Consider the following 17,127-nt stretch of genomic DNA (forward strand, 5'->3'; position numbering starts at 1 on the left):
AGATGATGCCCTTTTAGGGTACCCCTCATGCCCATATATGGAGATCCCCAGGCTTTACTAATTAACATAAGTTTTATGCCCATATATGGAGATCATTGTCCCAATGTCATCAGATATATGGGCATAAATGGACACAGGCAAACTAGATGGGCTGTATGGATATCCAGATGTGTGATGTAAGTGTTTTATTCCAAATGTGGCACCCCACAGACATATTTCCAGAAACAAAATCCCTTTCATGCCCATATATGGAGATTTCTGAAGTCATCAATCCCAGGCCCTGTAAAAAACATGGTTGCTATGGTAAACAGTTGGTTGCTAGGGTAAACAGTTGGTTGCTAGGGTAAGAAAACATGGTTGCTATGGTAAACAATTGGTTGCTAGGGTAAACAGTTGGTTGCTAGGGTAAAAAAAACATGGTTGCTGTGGTAAAAAGTTGGTTGCTAGGGTAAACAGTTGGTTGCTAAGGTAAAAAACATGGTTGCTATGGTAAACAGTTGGTTAGTAGGGTAAACCTTCAATGATTTTGACATCTTGTTACTAATCTGTCGGTAGATAATGCCGGTCTTATATAAGGGTCATTTGTGTACGGTGTGATGTCATACTGATGTCAGCAGTGTGACAGGAGATAAGCGACCAACGGTCGCTTATCTCCCGATTAGGGAGTCTTACTGGTTGCCATATACCGGTACAGTATGAGATCCCTGTGATGCCAGGGGAACCAAATCCCTTTGGCCAGATGGCCAAGACATGGCGCGACCGTCGCCCTGAGGCGTCTTACTGGTAGTAAGATATTATGTTGTGACGTGAACTTTGACCAATCATGGAGATTAGCCCATTTATAGTCTGGTTGGCTGAAATGTCATGTGACGGACATAGATTTATAGTCTAGTTGGCCAAAATGTCATGTGAAGCTCACTAAGGTAAAATCCTTATATGTATATAGGTGACTCATCATGACATTAGCGAGATGTCACGATGATGTCACAAGCATCCAGCCAAGGAAAGCGCTATATAAAGGGTGGCTGTCACTCCTTGAGTTAAGAGGCAAGCAGTGTTTACTCTTGTCTTATATCCATATCCATCTATTACATAGACGCTGTGAAAATGGTGCTGCCACCAGGCAACAAGAAGATCTTTGAGAACCTGTCCGGAGCGGGGAAAGCCATCGCCGTGCTGACGAGTGGAGGAGATGCTCAAGGGATGAATGCTGCCGTGCGTGCTGTTGTTCGAATGGGAATATATGTGGGAGCCAAAGTTTACTTCATTCATGAGGGATATCAGGGTATGGTGGATGGCGGGGACAATATAGAGGAGGCCACGTGGGAAAGTGTCTCCAGCACGCTACAAGTGGGTGGCACATTTATCGGGAGTGCCCGCTGCAAAGAGTTCCGTTCCCGCGAGGGCCGCCTGAAGGCCGCCCACAACCTGGTGCAGCATGGCATCACCAACCTGTGTGTGATCGGTGGAGACGGCAGTCTGACCGGAGCCAATCTCTTCAGGGAGGAGTGGAGCAGCCTACTGGCCGAGCTGCTGGGTCAAGGTCTGATCGATGCGGAGGCAGTTCAGAGGCACGATGCCCTGCACATCGTGGGCATGGTGGGCTCCATTGACAACGATTTCTACGGAACTGACATGACAATTGGCACCGACTCGGCACTGCACAGAATCATCGAGGTGGTGGACGCCATCACGACCACCGCGCAGAGTCACCAGAGGACGTTTGTCTTGGAGGTCATGGGCAGACACTGCGGCTACCTGGCCTTGGTGAGTGCCCTGGCGTGTGGGGCAGACTGGGTGCTGATTCCTGAAATGCCCCCAGAGGACGGCTGGGAGGACAAGATGTGTCAGAAACTGTCTGCGAGCCGAGCCGGGATGAAAAGGCTCAATATCATAATTGTCGCAGAAGGCGCGATTGATCGTTACAACAAGCCCATTACCAGTGAATATGTTAAGAATCTTGTAGTCAAATGCTTGGGCTTCGACACACGGGTGACAATCCTTGGCCATGTCCAGAGAGGAGGGACCCCATCTGCTTTCGACCGCATCCTGGCCAGTCGTATGGGTGTGGAGGCTGTGCTAGCGCTCCTGGAGACAACAGCCAACACTCCAGCATGTGTGGTGTCTCTGACTGGAAACCAGTCTGTGCGTCTGCCGCTCGTGGAGTGTGTTCAGATGACTCAAGAGGTGCAGAAGGCCATGGACAAGAAGAGGTTTGAGGAGGCTGTCAAGCTCCGTGGAAGGAGCTTTGAAAACAACCTGAAGACATACATGCTGCTGGCCCACAATAAACCCTCACCAGTGACTGGCTTCAACGTGGCCGTGCTGAATGTGGGCGCACCTGCAGCGGGCATGAATGCTGCGGTGCGCTCTGCCGTCAGAGTGGGCATCTCCGAGGGCCACAGGATGCTGGCTGTCAGTGATGGCTTTGAGGGATTCTATAAGGGACAGATCAAGGAGATCAAATGGTCTGATGTCGAAGGATGGACAGGCCTAGGAGGATCCCGGCTGGGAACCAAAAGGACACTTCCTGCAAAGCATGCTGACAAAATTGTAGAGCACATGCGAGCACATAACATAAATGCACTGCTAATTATTGGTGGATTTGAGGCCTTCCAATCACTGCTGATATTGTTGCATTTGCGTGGGAAATACGCGGAGTTGTGCGTGCCCATGGTCATGGTCCCTGCCACAGTGTCCAACAACGTGCCAGGGTCAGACTTCAGCATTGGCGCTGACACGGCACTGAACGCCATCACTAGTACCTGTGACCGCATCAAGCAGTCAGCCAGCGCTACCAAGCGTCGTGTGTTCATTATTGAGACCATGGGGAACTACTGTGGGTACCTGGCCAGTGCAGGGGGCTTGGCTGCTGGGGCAGATGCTGCCTACATCTTTGAAGAGCCTTTTGACATCAGAGACCTGCAGGCCAACGTTGAGCACTTGACAGAGAAGATGAAGACCAGCATCCAGAGAGGACTGGTCCTCAGCAATCACAAGAGCAACGAGAACTACACGACAGACTTCATCTACCAGCTGTACACTGAGGAAGGCAAGGGAGTGTTTGACTGCAGGAAGAATGTGCTGGGACACATGCAGCAGGGCGGAGCGCCTTCTCCGTTCGACCGTAACTTTGGGACCAAGATCTCAGCGAAGGCGATGCAGTGGATCTCTAAGAAGCTGCAGGAGACATACAGACACGGCCGAGTGTTCGCCGACTCAGAGGACTCGTGCTGCTTACTGGGACTGCGTTGTAGAGCCCTGGTCTTCCAGCCTGTCCTAGAGCTCAAACCGGAGACTGACTTTGTCCACAGGATCCCCAAGCAGCAGTGGTGGTTTCATCAGCTGCGTCCGCTGATGAAAATCTTGGCCAAGTACAAGACCAACTACGATGTTTCTGACGCCGGGCAGCTGGAGCACGTGGTTAGCCACCGGCCCAGAGAGTCCCACAGAGATGCCACCGATACTGTGTGAGCTTCCTACTGGAAGGCCCAGCCCATCAGGACCATTATGTGTCCACCTCCACCCCGCCGCCCAACGTCATGTCACGTTATGTTTGTGATGTCGAATGTCCACCCATAAGCCAGTTTTACTATGACATAATATAAACTAGAAAGATGCAACTCTGGGGAATTGCAAGTGGTTGCCGTGACGCGTGTCACACTTGCAATTCCGTCTTACCATTTGAATTTTCCCCATTCAATTCATTCACTAATAAATGAATGGCCATATATGGAGATCTCTCTGTCAGTCCTTGTCCCTTTTATACCCATATATGGAGATCCCTGATGTCATCAATATTAAGCCCATATCTTGGAATGCCCAAATATGGGCATACTGTGTCAGACTCATGTGGTCATCTTCATATTTGGGAAAAGTTTAATTTTAGCATTTTCCCATTCAAGTCAATCGATAAAATGAATTCAATAATAAATCAATACAAATTAAACTATATATAACGAATGCAAGCAGACGATTCCCAATGAAGTTGGTCGATTTGACATATGGCCCAAGCGTGTGCCACCAAAACTGTGGGAGGAGTAGCACGGAAATGGTTGCTCTGTTAGGGCAACCACACTAATATTAATTGGTGGTTGGTTAAGCATTCACTACAACCTGACCATGGAAATAAACATGGCAGGGGTTAGAAGAAATACATTAATAATAGACAGAGAGAAACCATTGTCTTTCCCCATCCCTTTTGGGAATCCCTCGCACCGTTTCCATTGATCTGTTATTCATTGACTCTTATCTTGTGTGCTTAACCTGTGAATCATTTCTCGTTTGAAACCATAATGGGGGACAATAATATTGATGGATTCCTCTTTCTGGAGTTAAATACTTCTCTTTAACAGTTTGTTATTGTTTTGTTAGGGGGGCTCTCTCCATTCCGACATGTCGCCACTCCGACAGTGACTTCTTATTGTCGGAGTGGCAACACTTCCATAGAGGTTAAGGTTAGGGTTAGGGTAAGAGATAGGGTTAGTGTATGTCGGAATGGAGAGATGCACCCGCTCCTACATATTATCATGCAAGCACCAGTTAAAGTTACTTTCCATCCCTCATATACTGTATGCACAGTGCACATCCCATAACCCACACACTGCACATCATTTTGGAGCTCATATCTTTGAACGGGTAAGGGCTAGTTTTAATAACAGTCTTAAAAACATATCTGGTCACATCTGGTCACCCTGCCCTCATGGCACTCTGTGTGTGTGTGTGTGTGTGTGTGTGTGTGTGTGTGTGTGTGTGTGTGTGTGTGTGTGTGTGTGTGTGTGTGTGTGTGTGTGTGTGTGTGTGTGTGTGTGAGGGTGTGGTCATATCAGGGAAGCCAATCCATTGTCAATCACTGTTTACATACCATTACTGGGCACAGGGGGGCACACTGTACACAGTATTGTGTTGACACAGGCCTATATTATCATCATAACTTGCCAGTTGTCCTACAGATCAACACTCAAGACTGGATTACCTGTGTGTGCACCAAGCAGCGCTTAAGCAATGCCTTGTACAAACTTCAAATTGTTTCTCTGTTCTGTTCTATATTGTTCATTTGCACAAAAGACTGAGATGCCTCATTCAAAGACATGATACTGCTCCAATTAACAGGGTATTATCAATATTGGGCAGACATTCATTTAAGGCTAAATTTGTTCCAGGCCAAGTCGTTTTTGAGTAATATCGACACATTTTGGAGTTTCACAAGCTTATTAGTTTGGACAAACTGCCATTGATTTGATTGATTGTGTTTGGAACTGATGGCACATAGGCCTACTGTATGTTTTTCATTTGTAGCACCCCCTAGTGGTTGACATTTTAGTGATTCAGGTACCTAATTCACCACCTGCAAGTTTTGTGATGACTGCAACTTAGGAACTTAATAGCCAGATACTTTTATGGCAGAAGATAGAATAGGTCTAAAAATCCTAACCGACCCAAGGTTCCAGCAGCTTGGACCCCTAATAAGCACTGCTTGTGCTAATATGATATTTCTGTTATTAATTATCCTGTATGAGGCCACCAGACAGTCATCTACTGTTGAACAGAGACTGCCATGTGGAAAGCAGAGCTGGAATTAAAAAGCCTTTGTCTTGCATTCCGATGTTTTTGAATGGATACCAAAAATGTTGTCAACAATGCCCCTTGTCAGGGTCAGCCAAGCGACCAAATAACCCTGCAATTTGAAGTGCGTCACCAAAGTCGTCCCAAAAGCTCTTATGTCCACTCCATCTGAAGCCAATTAATAACGCTTACCATGCTCTGCTTCTCTGGCTACATAAAGGAGAATACAATCTTCCTGTAGAGTCCAGTGTCTAGCCTAGGCTATGCATGCATGGGAAGAGCACTGGATCAGTCAGCACTGACTTGACACTTTGTGACTCCTGACTAGCTGGAACGTTCCTTTAAATCAGTGGTTCTCAAAGTGGGATCTGGGGACACCCAGGGATCCCTGAGGGGTTCCAGAGCCGAGGGCCCCCAGCTAAATTATTGATGGTTAGCAAGCAGATGGATGGACTCTTACAGGACTTGCAGGACTTGCCTGTAACTCGAGTGTGCAAAGGGAACCAAATTCACGCACAGAATCCATTCCATTATTTATCTCAAACTGTTTTTTTTTTGTTTGTTTTTAATCAAAACGTGTGAGAATCACCGCTTTAAACATTGACTGTGACGCTCTTGCCTGGAATGTTCCTTTTTACACTATAGTCTGACTGTGACTCATGAGCAGGGGTGTCAATTGGGTATGGCAGGGGTATGCAGCTGCCATACCCTGGGTCCAGGGGGGAAAATAAAAGTTACTTTATAAATGTAAATCCATGAATGTCTCTTTGTCTATCTGTGCTGGTTATTATGTTGTTAAATTAAAGTAAAATAACTACAAATGCAAAATGTTACAACATGGTCACTTTAACAAGATATTATAATTATATCCACACTTGTATTCTCCCCATCTTGACAAGATGGTATATTCCCAGGTTCCGCAGGTCAGCTGCACAGGTGCAATGCAAGGCTGCCATATCCAGCACAAAAAAACTGTAGAAACGGGGGGAAAAATAGAATGTAGTTCTTAAAATAAATGTATCAGACACCAGTCATGTTGCCATACCTTAGCTTTTTCTGAACTGACGCCACTGCTCATGAGTCATGACTAGCTGGAATGTTCCTTTAAACCCAAGAAAATGCAGAAAGGGGGCGGAGTTTCTGAGTGCTGTCACTCTTCTCCTTGCAAATGTGTGTGCAGTTGAATCGCAGCAATAGACAGCAGCAGATCACTGTATGTGTACGGAGTAGTACAGCAGAGCAGCAGGTCCCCACAACATCACACAGGTGGAAACCGCTTTCTCAGGACTTCACACGTGTTGTGTGAACTTTTTTTTCTTTTTGACGACTGATCCATCCAGCTCTTGTGATTCATTCCAGGATTAATTCCAGCTAGGCGCCTGGAAGACACTTTTATTCAACCCGCTGCGCACTTGCTCGCCTTAGTTTATTGCTATCGTTTGATGAAGCCTTGCATCTATCTATTCCTTTAGCACTTGAATAACTTTAGCGAGGTTAACACGTTGCACGTCAACTGGATCCCTCAGTGCTTCTTCCACCACATATCCTGAATTAAAACTACGGAATGGATTTTGGAGCTATAATGGCCTTGTTTGTGTTCACTTTGGCCACCCCGTCCGATGCAGGTTAGTAGGGTTTAAATCTTAAAAGCCCCCCAGGCTTCAAGATGCTTTTGTTGTCTCCATGAACATCTATTGTAGTTGTTATTACTGCATTGTAAAAGTGTTCCACACAATGCCAGAACAATGCGGGTGACAATGACAAGTGCAGCAAGCAGTCTTGTAGGGTCCCGAAGACTCCCGATGACTAGCGCACTAAAATGATATAGCCTAATTGTTTTGGTTAGATATGGGATCCTTAATCGTGTAGTCCTTTTGTTTTACACAGACATAAGTCTATAAAGTCTAGTTATAAAAATATAGGGAAATTAAAGAAACCATCTGTCACCATTAAAAAAAACTCAAGAAAGAGGCATGGGAACAATAGGCGATGAATGATGTATGTGAACCCCATTGTTCACTGCTACTGATTTGGAAGGCAATTTGCTATAAAAATCGGAGTTGTTCTTCGAAGGTTTGGGCGATAAATCAATATTTGGTGTTAGTTAGCTGGCAGCGGAGCCAGCCATGCAGGGCTGTTTCAAGAAGTCATTCTCGCCCGGGGGTTGTTCTCCAGTGATCCCACGCGCAAAGCGTCTGGAACACGTCAGATTATGCTGTTGCTCATCATCATCATCATCACAGAGCTGCTGGGGCCAGACTTTATCTGAGCCTCAGCCTGCACGTTCTGCATGCAGGAGAGGCAGGCAGGTGCACAACAAGGCCTCTATTATGCTTATATAACATCACTTTGTTTACTATACCCCCATATTTAACTGTACATAGAAATGTAGCCAAATCGGCCGCATGCAGTTATATAGGCTACATCAGTGGTTTTCAGCCAGTGGTCCGGGAAGCACCAGACAGTGCATGGTCCTTGAGGGGGTTCCAGGTGAACGGTTGGTCCCCAGCTAAATGATGGAGAGTTGGTATAGATCTTTAAACTCTTGAGTGTGTAAAATGAAACCAAATGGACCCTTACGGCTTACGGGTCCATTTGGTTTCATTTTACGCTCTCAACAGTAAAATTATTGTTAAACATCTGCATTACTCGATTACCAACAACAAAATATTCTATGTTTTGGGTCTGAGAGGCTACATACATCTCATCAAATGGTGGTCACTTATCCTTAATGGGAGAGTGTTTTCTGCTGGTGTTTCAGTCCGAGTGTATCAAAGGGTTGGAAATTCGCACCAGGTGTGTGCTCAGTGTAGTGAGTGTCTAAACCCAACCCTAATCCTAAACCTAACCTCAGTAAAACTATGCCTAAACCCAACCCTAACCCTAACCTCAGTAAAACTATGCCTAAAACTAACCCTAAGCCTAACCCTAACCAGAACTGGAACAGAACTGAAACACCAGCAGAAAACACTCTCCCTATCATTAACCAACATTTGGGGGCCTGTAATAACTCACATTTGTCAGCAGTGAAAACAGTCAGCTGTGAAAACCAAAATTCAAACTCTGTCTTGTCTGTCTGTCTGTCTGTCCGTTCCATCCAGGCATGGCCATGGAAGTGATGCGTGCCGGCGTGGCCCCCCGCTGCGAGAGCCGGGCGTGCAACCCCCGCATGGGCAACCTGGCCCTGGGCCGCCGGGTGCTCAGCCAGACCGTGTGCGGCAACAACGGCACGGAGCTGTACTGCTCCTACGCCGACCCCGCGGCCGGCCAGCCCTGCGGCGCCGCCAAGTGTGCCAAGTGCAACGCCGGCCTGCCCCTGCTGGCCCACCTGGCGGCCGCCATGGCCGACTCGTCCTTCCGCCACCCCAACACCTGGTGGCAGTCGGCCGAGGGCGTGGAGTCCGAGACCATCCAGCTGGACCTGGAGGAGGAGTTCTACTTCACCCACCTCATCCTGGTGTTCCGCTCGCCGCGGCCCGCCGCCATGGTGCTGGAGCGCTCGCGGGACTCGGGCCGGACGTGGAGGACGCTGCAGTACTACGCCAGCAACTGCAGCGCCGCCTTCGGCCTGCAGGAGGGGAAAGCCGCGGCAGGGGCAGCGGGCCGGGACGGGGCCACTTGCTCCTCCAAATACTCTGGGGCTTACCCGTGCACCCGAGGAGAGGTGAGGACAGTGGCGTCAGTTCAGCAAAAGCTAAGGTATGGCAACATGACTGGTGTCTTGCGCAAGACACCAGTCATGTTGCCATACCTTAGCAACAGGCATGATGAATTTATTTTAAGAAGTACATTTATTTTTTTCCTCTGTAGCTAAGGTAGCCACGGTATGGCAGCTGCCATTTCCCCATTGACGCCTATGGGTGAGGACTGAGGAGAGCTGTTTCTGAACTGTTGCTACTGTGAACTGCATGAGTTTACAGAGACAAATGCAGGCCAGAGGGCAATACAGAATATAGGTAATTAGAATGGCACATTTTCTGTCCCTGTAACCAGAATATGTTCATGGACAGCGCTCCTCTCTAGTTGCTACATCTGGGTTGTATTGAGAACCAGCTCGTAAAACATACAGGGGGCCAGGGCATAATGCCAGGGTTACTACGCTCTAAATTCTTGAGTGTACAAATGTAACCAAATGGACAAACAACCCATCGCGATGTGATGCGTTATGAACTTGTAGATCTGCCGATTTTCACCGTTAATGACATTTTTGAAAATGTCTGGAAAATCATTTTTGGGGAAAATGCAGGGAAATACAGCACTGCGTTAATATTCAAAAGAAAATATACTTGAATACTTTACAAAGCAAGTACTGCAGTACTCTAATAGATCAAGTACAAATTTAACTTTGACTTCACCTGTAGTTGAGTAATATTGAAAGTAATATTTGACCAGGAGTATCTATACTTTGACTCGAGTACCGTAGTTGGGTGCTTTATCCACCACTGCCTGACAGATCTCATATTCTGTAACGCTGCACAGTGGATGCAATTGCGATGAAGTTCATTACACTAAGAAAGGGGGTTTCAGACTTTTTTGACTCAGGGCACCCCTGTAAAAAATGTTTTCATCCACGGCACCCCGAATTACACTGTTCATTTTTAGAATTACATCATATTATTCGACATAAATATGCACATCTTTCCAACTAAGATACGATATTTTTTCTTTTTTTTATCCCACGATTTTGTAACCCATTTTTTCACCCAGTGCCAATTGCCTTAGCTGTATTTTTCTTCCTATCGCCAAAATAAAAGTCTGGGTTTCCGAGGCTACCTTAGCTGTAGTCCTGGTTTCTGCTCTCCCTCTGCTACGCTTGGGGAGCCCCGGCTGGCCAGGGGGGAGGCGGTATAGAAACCAGGACTACTGCATGTTTTTGTGAGGGTACCTACCCTAGGAGACACGGGGAAAACATGCAAACTCCACACAGAAAGGCCCTTTCGCCAACCTCACACAGGGTGTGGGCACTGATGACGCAGAGGAGGAAACATGCCCACAGCGTCCCCTGGCAGTAATCGAACCCAGGACCTTCTAGCTGTGAGGCGACAGTGCTAACAAACAACTGCACCACTGTGCCCCCTGAGATTGGCTATTTTCAAAAATGTTGTACTTTTACTTTTTGTACTTTAAGTATTTCTATTTAGCAGAATTGATACTTTTACTTAAGTAAAATATGTGAGTACTTTTTCCACCACTGCATGCGTCATGTGCGTGTGTGTTACTGGTTTGACTGTATAGCACGAGAGGGGCTCCCGGAAGCCCATTGATGTTAAATTGGAACAATGTGTCAGGAGCTGTGGCTGGATGGCCATGTGGAGCATCAGGGGTGTCGCACCAAATTCGGGGCCCTGGGTATACTTTAACTATTGAATAATAGCAGATGTACAAGCTCGCAGCGCGGCACTCGGTGCCGCGCTGTGAGCTTGTACATCTGCTATTTTTGAAAAACCGAGAAAATCTTTGAATATTTCAAATCCTTCTAAAGTTTTTTGAAAAACCTATGTTTCTATGTCAGTGGTGCTCAAACTTTTTCATGTCAACGACCCCCAAAATGATATGTATTTGGCCACGGACCCCCATCTCAAAATATTTAGTTCCAGGGACCCCCCAGAAGCAAAATTAAAATTTGTGTTATAAATGTTTGCGTGAAAAATACATATATTCAAAGATTTGCACACATTTTCACGACTTTTCAAAAATAGCAGATCTACAATCTCACAGCGCTGCACTCGGTGCCGCGCTGTGAGCTTGCATATCTGCTATTCTTCAATAGCTAAAGTATAAAATTATTAAGGCCCCTCCACCTTGGGCCCTAGTAACTCAGTCCCACTTTCCCCCCTCTTGTGACGCCCCTGCGGAGCATTTCCCCCCCACTGTGATCATGTATAATAGATGTTTACCTCCACGCCGTTCCCCACAGGGTCTCTCTGCTATGATTCCCTCCAAGTAAGCCTGACAGCCTTTATTACCTCGTTCTGCCGCGACATCGTAAATCTCATTCTGTACTACTAGGCCTACTTATAGTATATATAGGTGTTTGTTAGTATAAGACAAGTTCTCACTGACCCCCAGGGGCCCTCGAGGGGATTCCGGGGGATCCCCAGCCAAAACTATTGATAGTTAATCTCCACCATTATTACACCTATAACTAACTGCAACTAGAGAACAAAAAACTAGAAATGACAAAAGTCATTATATAATCAGGTTGCACAAATTATGATGACCAGAGATCTCCGCCTACAGGTATACCCGGTGACTTGAATTTTGGGGGGGAACAATTCAGAAATGTTAAAACAACTTTATTGCATAACCAAGGGGTCCTTCATATTTGGGATAGTGTATCAGGATAGGCATCCGTTCTTACCACCACTGTTCCAGAGGTTGGATTCAGATTTCCCCTCCAGAGGTTGGATTCAGATTTCCCCAGACGTCTCAGTATAGGCTGAGAAGATCTCTGATTGTCTGGCTACATGAAACTATCCCTAACAGTGGTGCTCCGAGGCGTGTGCAATAACTCATCCTGCGGTGTGTCTGTTTATTTCTGGTCTACTTCGCCACCTGTGCGTGTGAGTGTGACATTTGCCCTCTAACCCCCTACCCTCTGAACCCGTCGAGTCAAAAGAGGTCAAGCAGGGTCCTCCTGGCACAGCTGCCTCGGCTCAGCTGCGCCCCGTTGTATCTACAGTATCTGTCTACTGTATATTTATCCTGCCGCCGTGCATGGCCCATAATGCTAACTGACAGCTAAGCTGTCTGTGTCCTGTGCAGGGCGATGACAGCCAAGCATGTCATTATGGAGCGCAGGCATGTCTGAAGGCTCCTAGTCCCATATGTGTAATTTATTTATGCTCTGTCGTACGGCGGCGACGCGCAACTCAAAGTAACCGATCTACACGCTCGCAGCGCATGGCGTTGCCATGCACTGTGAACTTGTAGATTGGTTGTTTTTGCCGTGCGACACCGTCATGCAACAGACTATACATCAGGCTTTACATCTTCTGTGTTTGTCATGTGGAGGGCAAGTCTGTCTGTCTCCCTTTGTGCCTAGGGGAAGTGTGAGTGTGCATGCAGGTATGCGGTTGCCCGCGCGCGTGTGTGTGTGTGTGCGCGCGCGTGTGTTTGTGTCTCTGCTATGGACATGGCTGTTCTGTTGAGTCTACCGCGGTGTCGAGTACTACTTCAAATGTGTGATTGTGTGGTTTTTTTTACATAATTGGTATAATGCTGAATTGCATGTTCGTGGAGTGTTTTAGACCCCAATCAGATAAACATGAACCATGTGAAGGATAGAAACATGAGGAGGGGCTGAGTGTAAAGGGGGGGGGGGGGGGGGGTACGTAGCTCGGGGCGATACAGGGAGCAGGTAATATCAGCTTTCTCCTGCTATCATTTCTTTCCACCAAACATGAAAGCATGTCATCTCTTGCGCTGAAAGCTTTTCATGTTAACCTGTAATGCGGGGGAAAGGGTAGTGCGTGCAAATGTATGTGCTGAGTGAGCGCGAGTGCGGTTGCATGTGCGTAATGTTTGTGCGCCCTCGCGCGCGCCCGCGTGTAGGACTCCTTCTTATGAGGTCAGCTGGGCTGCAAGAATGTGTGTTTGTTATAGAAACTGACCTCCTTAAGGAGCAAGCCAGAGACACACACACACACACACACACACACACACACACACACACACACACACACACACGGGCGCACACACAATCACACACATACGCTCCACCACACTCGCGCCCCCTCCTTTCTCTCACACAGTATATGTATACACTAGGGCTGTCCTCGACTCGGGATTTTTGAAGTCGATTCGAGTCGAGGGGTTCATTCCGACGCGTCGACGAATCGTTTTATAGTCTACTTTGTGTAAAAAAAAATAAAAAAAAATCCAAAAAAAAGTGTTGCTTTAAACGTCCACATCAACATAACACAATAATACATTAAGATGAATTGAATACACGGTGTTTTCGGTGATATCGGTGCGCGAGCACAAACGTTATCTGCATAGCAATGTACAACACCGTTAAAACAAATAAAACATCTCCGCTGTTCAACTCTGCCCCGTCTCGGTGCACTGCCGTGCAGTAGAGATGAGACATTCGGGAACGATTCCGCTCTCTTGAACGGCTCTTTTAAATGAACGATGGGATCCAGTCCGCAGTCGCGGGACACCATTCACTGACAGAGTAATGAGTCGGTGTCGAGAACGGATTCATTTCAGAAACGGATCATAAAAAGCGGGAGGCACAGCTCCCGCTAGAGCCAGCAGTCAGTGTGGACATGTCATGGACGCAAACACAGCGAAACAAACATCATCATGGATTACTTACAACACTGGAACAATTCAGAAGCACTTTAATTAGAAAATGTAACTAGTAGCCTACACTTGTGTATGTTAATTTGACTTTAGTAGATTGTTTAATTACTTCGTGGACGTGCGTTTGTGCTGTGGCAGGTTATTTAATATGGGATTTTGACAGCGTGCTTCTCCTCTTAACGGAACACTGTCCCGGCTCCGAATGTTTTAACGATGCGGCGGTTCTGGCCGTTCCGTCTCACTTTCACCCCTACGCTAGTATAGTGCGAGACAATAAATTACTGTTCGCCAATTGCTACATCTCTCAATTGGAAGTACATGACACCAGTCCAGCAGTGCACTGCAGTAGTAGGCTAACTGGTGATATAAAAAAATATATATTTTCGACTCCTCGACTCAAACAATTGGCGTCGATTCGTCGATCTTTAGAGGACAGGCCTAGTATACACGCAGTGGTGGAAAAAGTACTACCGGTACATCTTGCAGTGTAGAAGTACTCTGTTATAAGTAAAAGTCCAGAATTCAAAAATGTACTTGAGTAAAAGTATGAAAGTGTTGGCATCAAACTGTACTTAAAGTACCAAAAGTAAAAGTTTGAAAATAGTGAGCTTGTAGATCGGCTATCTTTAAATAGCCTATGTATAAAACAGGGCTAAAGTGGTTAATGTACAGTATGTTTTATGATATTATAATTTATAACTACAAAGTAACTAGTAGCTAAAGTTTTCAAATTACTGTAGAGTAGGAAAAGTACAATATTTGCCTCTAAGATGTAGTGGAGCAGAAGTAAAAGTAGTGAAAATTGGAAATACTCAAGTAAAGTACAAATACCTCAAAATTGTACATAAGTACAGTACTAAGTAAAATGTACTTAAGTTACTTTACACCACCATAACACACGCACGTTGCACATTGTGTGCGCACTCAGATAAACAGCCAGCTTTTCCTCTCTGTCTGCCGGGAAGGAAGTCGGTGTCGGTGTCCCGACAAATATCTCTAAAACACTAATATGTCCCGGTTTTCAACATTCACTACAAAATTTTCCCGGTTTTCGCCAGAATTAAAATAATAGTAGCTGTTTTCAGTGGTTACATAGACATTTATCATGTTCTTTTCATTAAAACATGCTCACCTAAACAATCAGAAAACATGAACAAATTCATTGCATGTCTGAATTCAACACTGAGGCTGTATGTCAATCACTCACTGCCTGTATGCAACCCTGCATGTATGCACGCGTGCACAAACGTTAGAGAATGGGCATGCGCGTGCGTGGTAACGTGCACATTGCTTTTAGGGTCCCGGTTTTAGGCAACAGTGGTTCGCGTCCCAGTTTGAGTGGCTACAAATATGGTCAACCTATTCTGGGGGTCCCTGGAAAAAAATATTGTCATGTCAAGGACCCCCAAAATGATATGTATTTGACCGCGGACCCCCCCATCTAAAAATATGTTGTTCCAGGGACCCCCAGAAGCAAAGATTTGAGTTAAGCCCTAAGCTAGATGCACAATATTCTGCATCTAGCTTAGGGCATTAGACCCGTTGGCAAAAACATGCTACTGTCTAGAAACACGTCCCCCCTCTCTCTTTCTTATCCTCCTGTGTGTGTGTGTGTGTGTGTGTGTGTGTGTGTGTGTGTGTGTGTGTGTGTGTGTGTGTGTGTGTGTGTGTGTGTGTGTGTGTGTGTGTGTGTGTGTGTGTGTGTGTGTGTGTGTGTGTGTGTGTGTGTGTGTGTGTGTGTGTCTCTCTCTCTCTCTCTCTGTCTCTCTCTTAGATCCATCAGTGCCCATTGTGCATGTTTACCAGATTACTGTTCTCAGTGCTTTGATGGAATTAGACCTTTTAAAGCCAGACTTGCATTATTTTTCGGCCTGACAGGAAGAGACAGTGCCTTTGTAAATGATGAAAGATTCCTCTCTCTCTCCTCTTTGGAGCGGTGCTAACCACTCCTACATCTGGCTTTGTCTGTTTGTACAAGTACATGTACTGTATGTACTGTATGTGTGTCCCACTCTTGGCTCGTTGGCCAAACTTCACGCGACGCTTAATGAAATTTAACACATAAAAGCACCGCTCACTTAACCTTTTTGTCAGGCACTGTTTTCCATTCCAAGTGTCTGTTAGTGAAAGTGTTATATTATGTTTCTTAGCAATATTAAAATTATAAATACAGCAGACTCTAATGAAAGCATCGTCATGGCTTCTTTTAGAATTTTTGTTATGTCAAGAAAAGGCCAAGAATGGACCGTTGCTGTCAGGCAGAAACCGCTTATCTCCATAATATTTTATTTCGACCGTAGGTCGCAAGTTTACTATGAAAACCGGCACATCTTGTCCACGTATCCGTGTATCTCTGAAGGTCACACCTGCTGACACTGTGGTTCCTCTGACACATCACTGTGACATCACAGGTGATATCACCGGTGACATCACATATGTAAAAGTCCATATAAGGGTATTCTCCAGAATCCCTTTTATGCCCATATATGAAGATCCCTGATGTCATCGATATATAGTACATCACTGGCCAGATGGCCAATCCCTATGTACAATATGGGCATAAAAGGAATTGTATGTTGTGATGTCATGGAAACCACTCTAACAGAATCCCATGATATTGTATTTTATTTTATTTTACAGTGTCACACAAAAGTAGCTGTGTTTGAATTTGAAAACCTGAAAAGTAACAGGACATATGAGGTTTCCCCCTGACAGAATTGATAACAAAGTGTTTTCGTGTGTGCACACACTTTCACCCATCTGTACACGCTACACAGTAGTACGCGCTACGCCGCAATATCCCCGGGGGTCAATTAAACTCAGAGCCTGTAAAAACTGACCCTTTACGGTAGGGATGGGACAATCACGATTATTGTGAAAAAAGAAATCGCGATTTACGATATTATCGCGATAATCTAAATCCATTATCCTGGGGCGGAACATTTGCCAAAAACATAGCAGATCTACAAGCTCACAACGCGTCGCGTTGCGTTGTGAGCTTGTAGGTCGGCTATTTTTGGGCAAAGACATTTGATAGAGAGTGAAAAAAAGACTATATCAAGTACATACCTATATTATAAGTACCTTTTACCAATTATAGAGGGCTTATGTGGTACCAGATATGCAGCTCGGCAAATAAAAGGTGAATTGAACCCATTGCATGACGGAGGACGATATCACAATAAATGAAATCTCCACGATATGATTATCGCAAGTGTTTTTTTATCACGATAAACAATAATATCGCTTATC

General features: G+C 45.8%; 2 protein-coding genes across 2 annotated transcripts in view; both read left to right on the forward strand.

The window, feature by feature from the left end:
* Positions 1-1,131: 1,131 nt before the first annotated feature.
* Positions 1,132-3,474, forward strand: LOC308308925 (ATP-dependent 6-phosphofructokinase, platelet type-like; the record flags this gene model as incomplete). The annotated part of the gene is made up of 1 exon (XM_080754380.1): positions 1,132-3,474. Exon 1 carries the CDS (start codon positions 1,204-1,206, stop codon positions 3,472-3,474), a length of 2,271 nt encoding a protein of 756 aa, XP_080610506.1. The 5' UTR covers positions 1,132-1,203.
* Positions 3,475-6,774: 3,300 nt separating this feature from the next.
* Positions 6,775-17,127, forward strand: part of ntn4 (netrin 4) — a 46,639-nt gene continuing 36,286 nt past the window's right edge. The window contains exons 1-2 of the mRNA XM_080754112.1: positions 6,775-7,190; positions 8,667-9,229. Coding sequence (XP_080610238.1) covers positions 7,130-7,190; positions 8,667-9,229 — 624 coding nt within the window. The 5' untranslated portion in view covers positions 6,775-7,129. The remainder of the gene's footprint in view (positions 7,191-8,666; positions 9,230-17,127) is intronic.

The sequence above is a fragment of the Nannobrachium achirus genome, assembly GCF_963921795.1.
Source record: "Nannobrachium achirus genome assembly, chromosome: 23".
Taxonomy (NCBI): Eukaryota; Metazoa; Chordata; class Actinopteri; order Myctophiformes; family Myctophidae; genus Nannobrachium; species Nannobrachium achirus.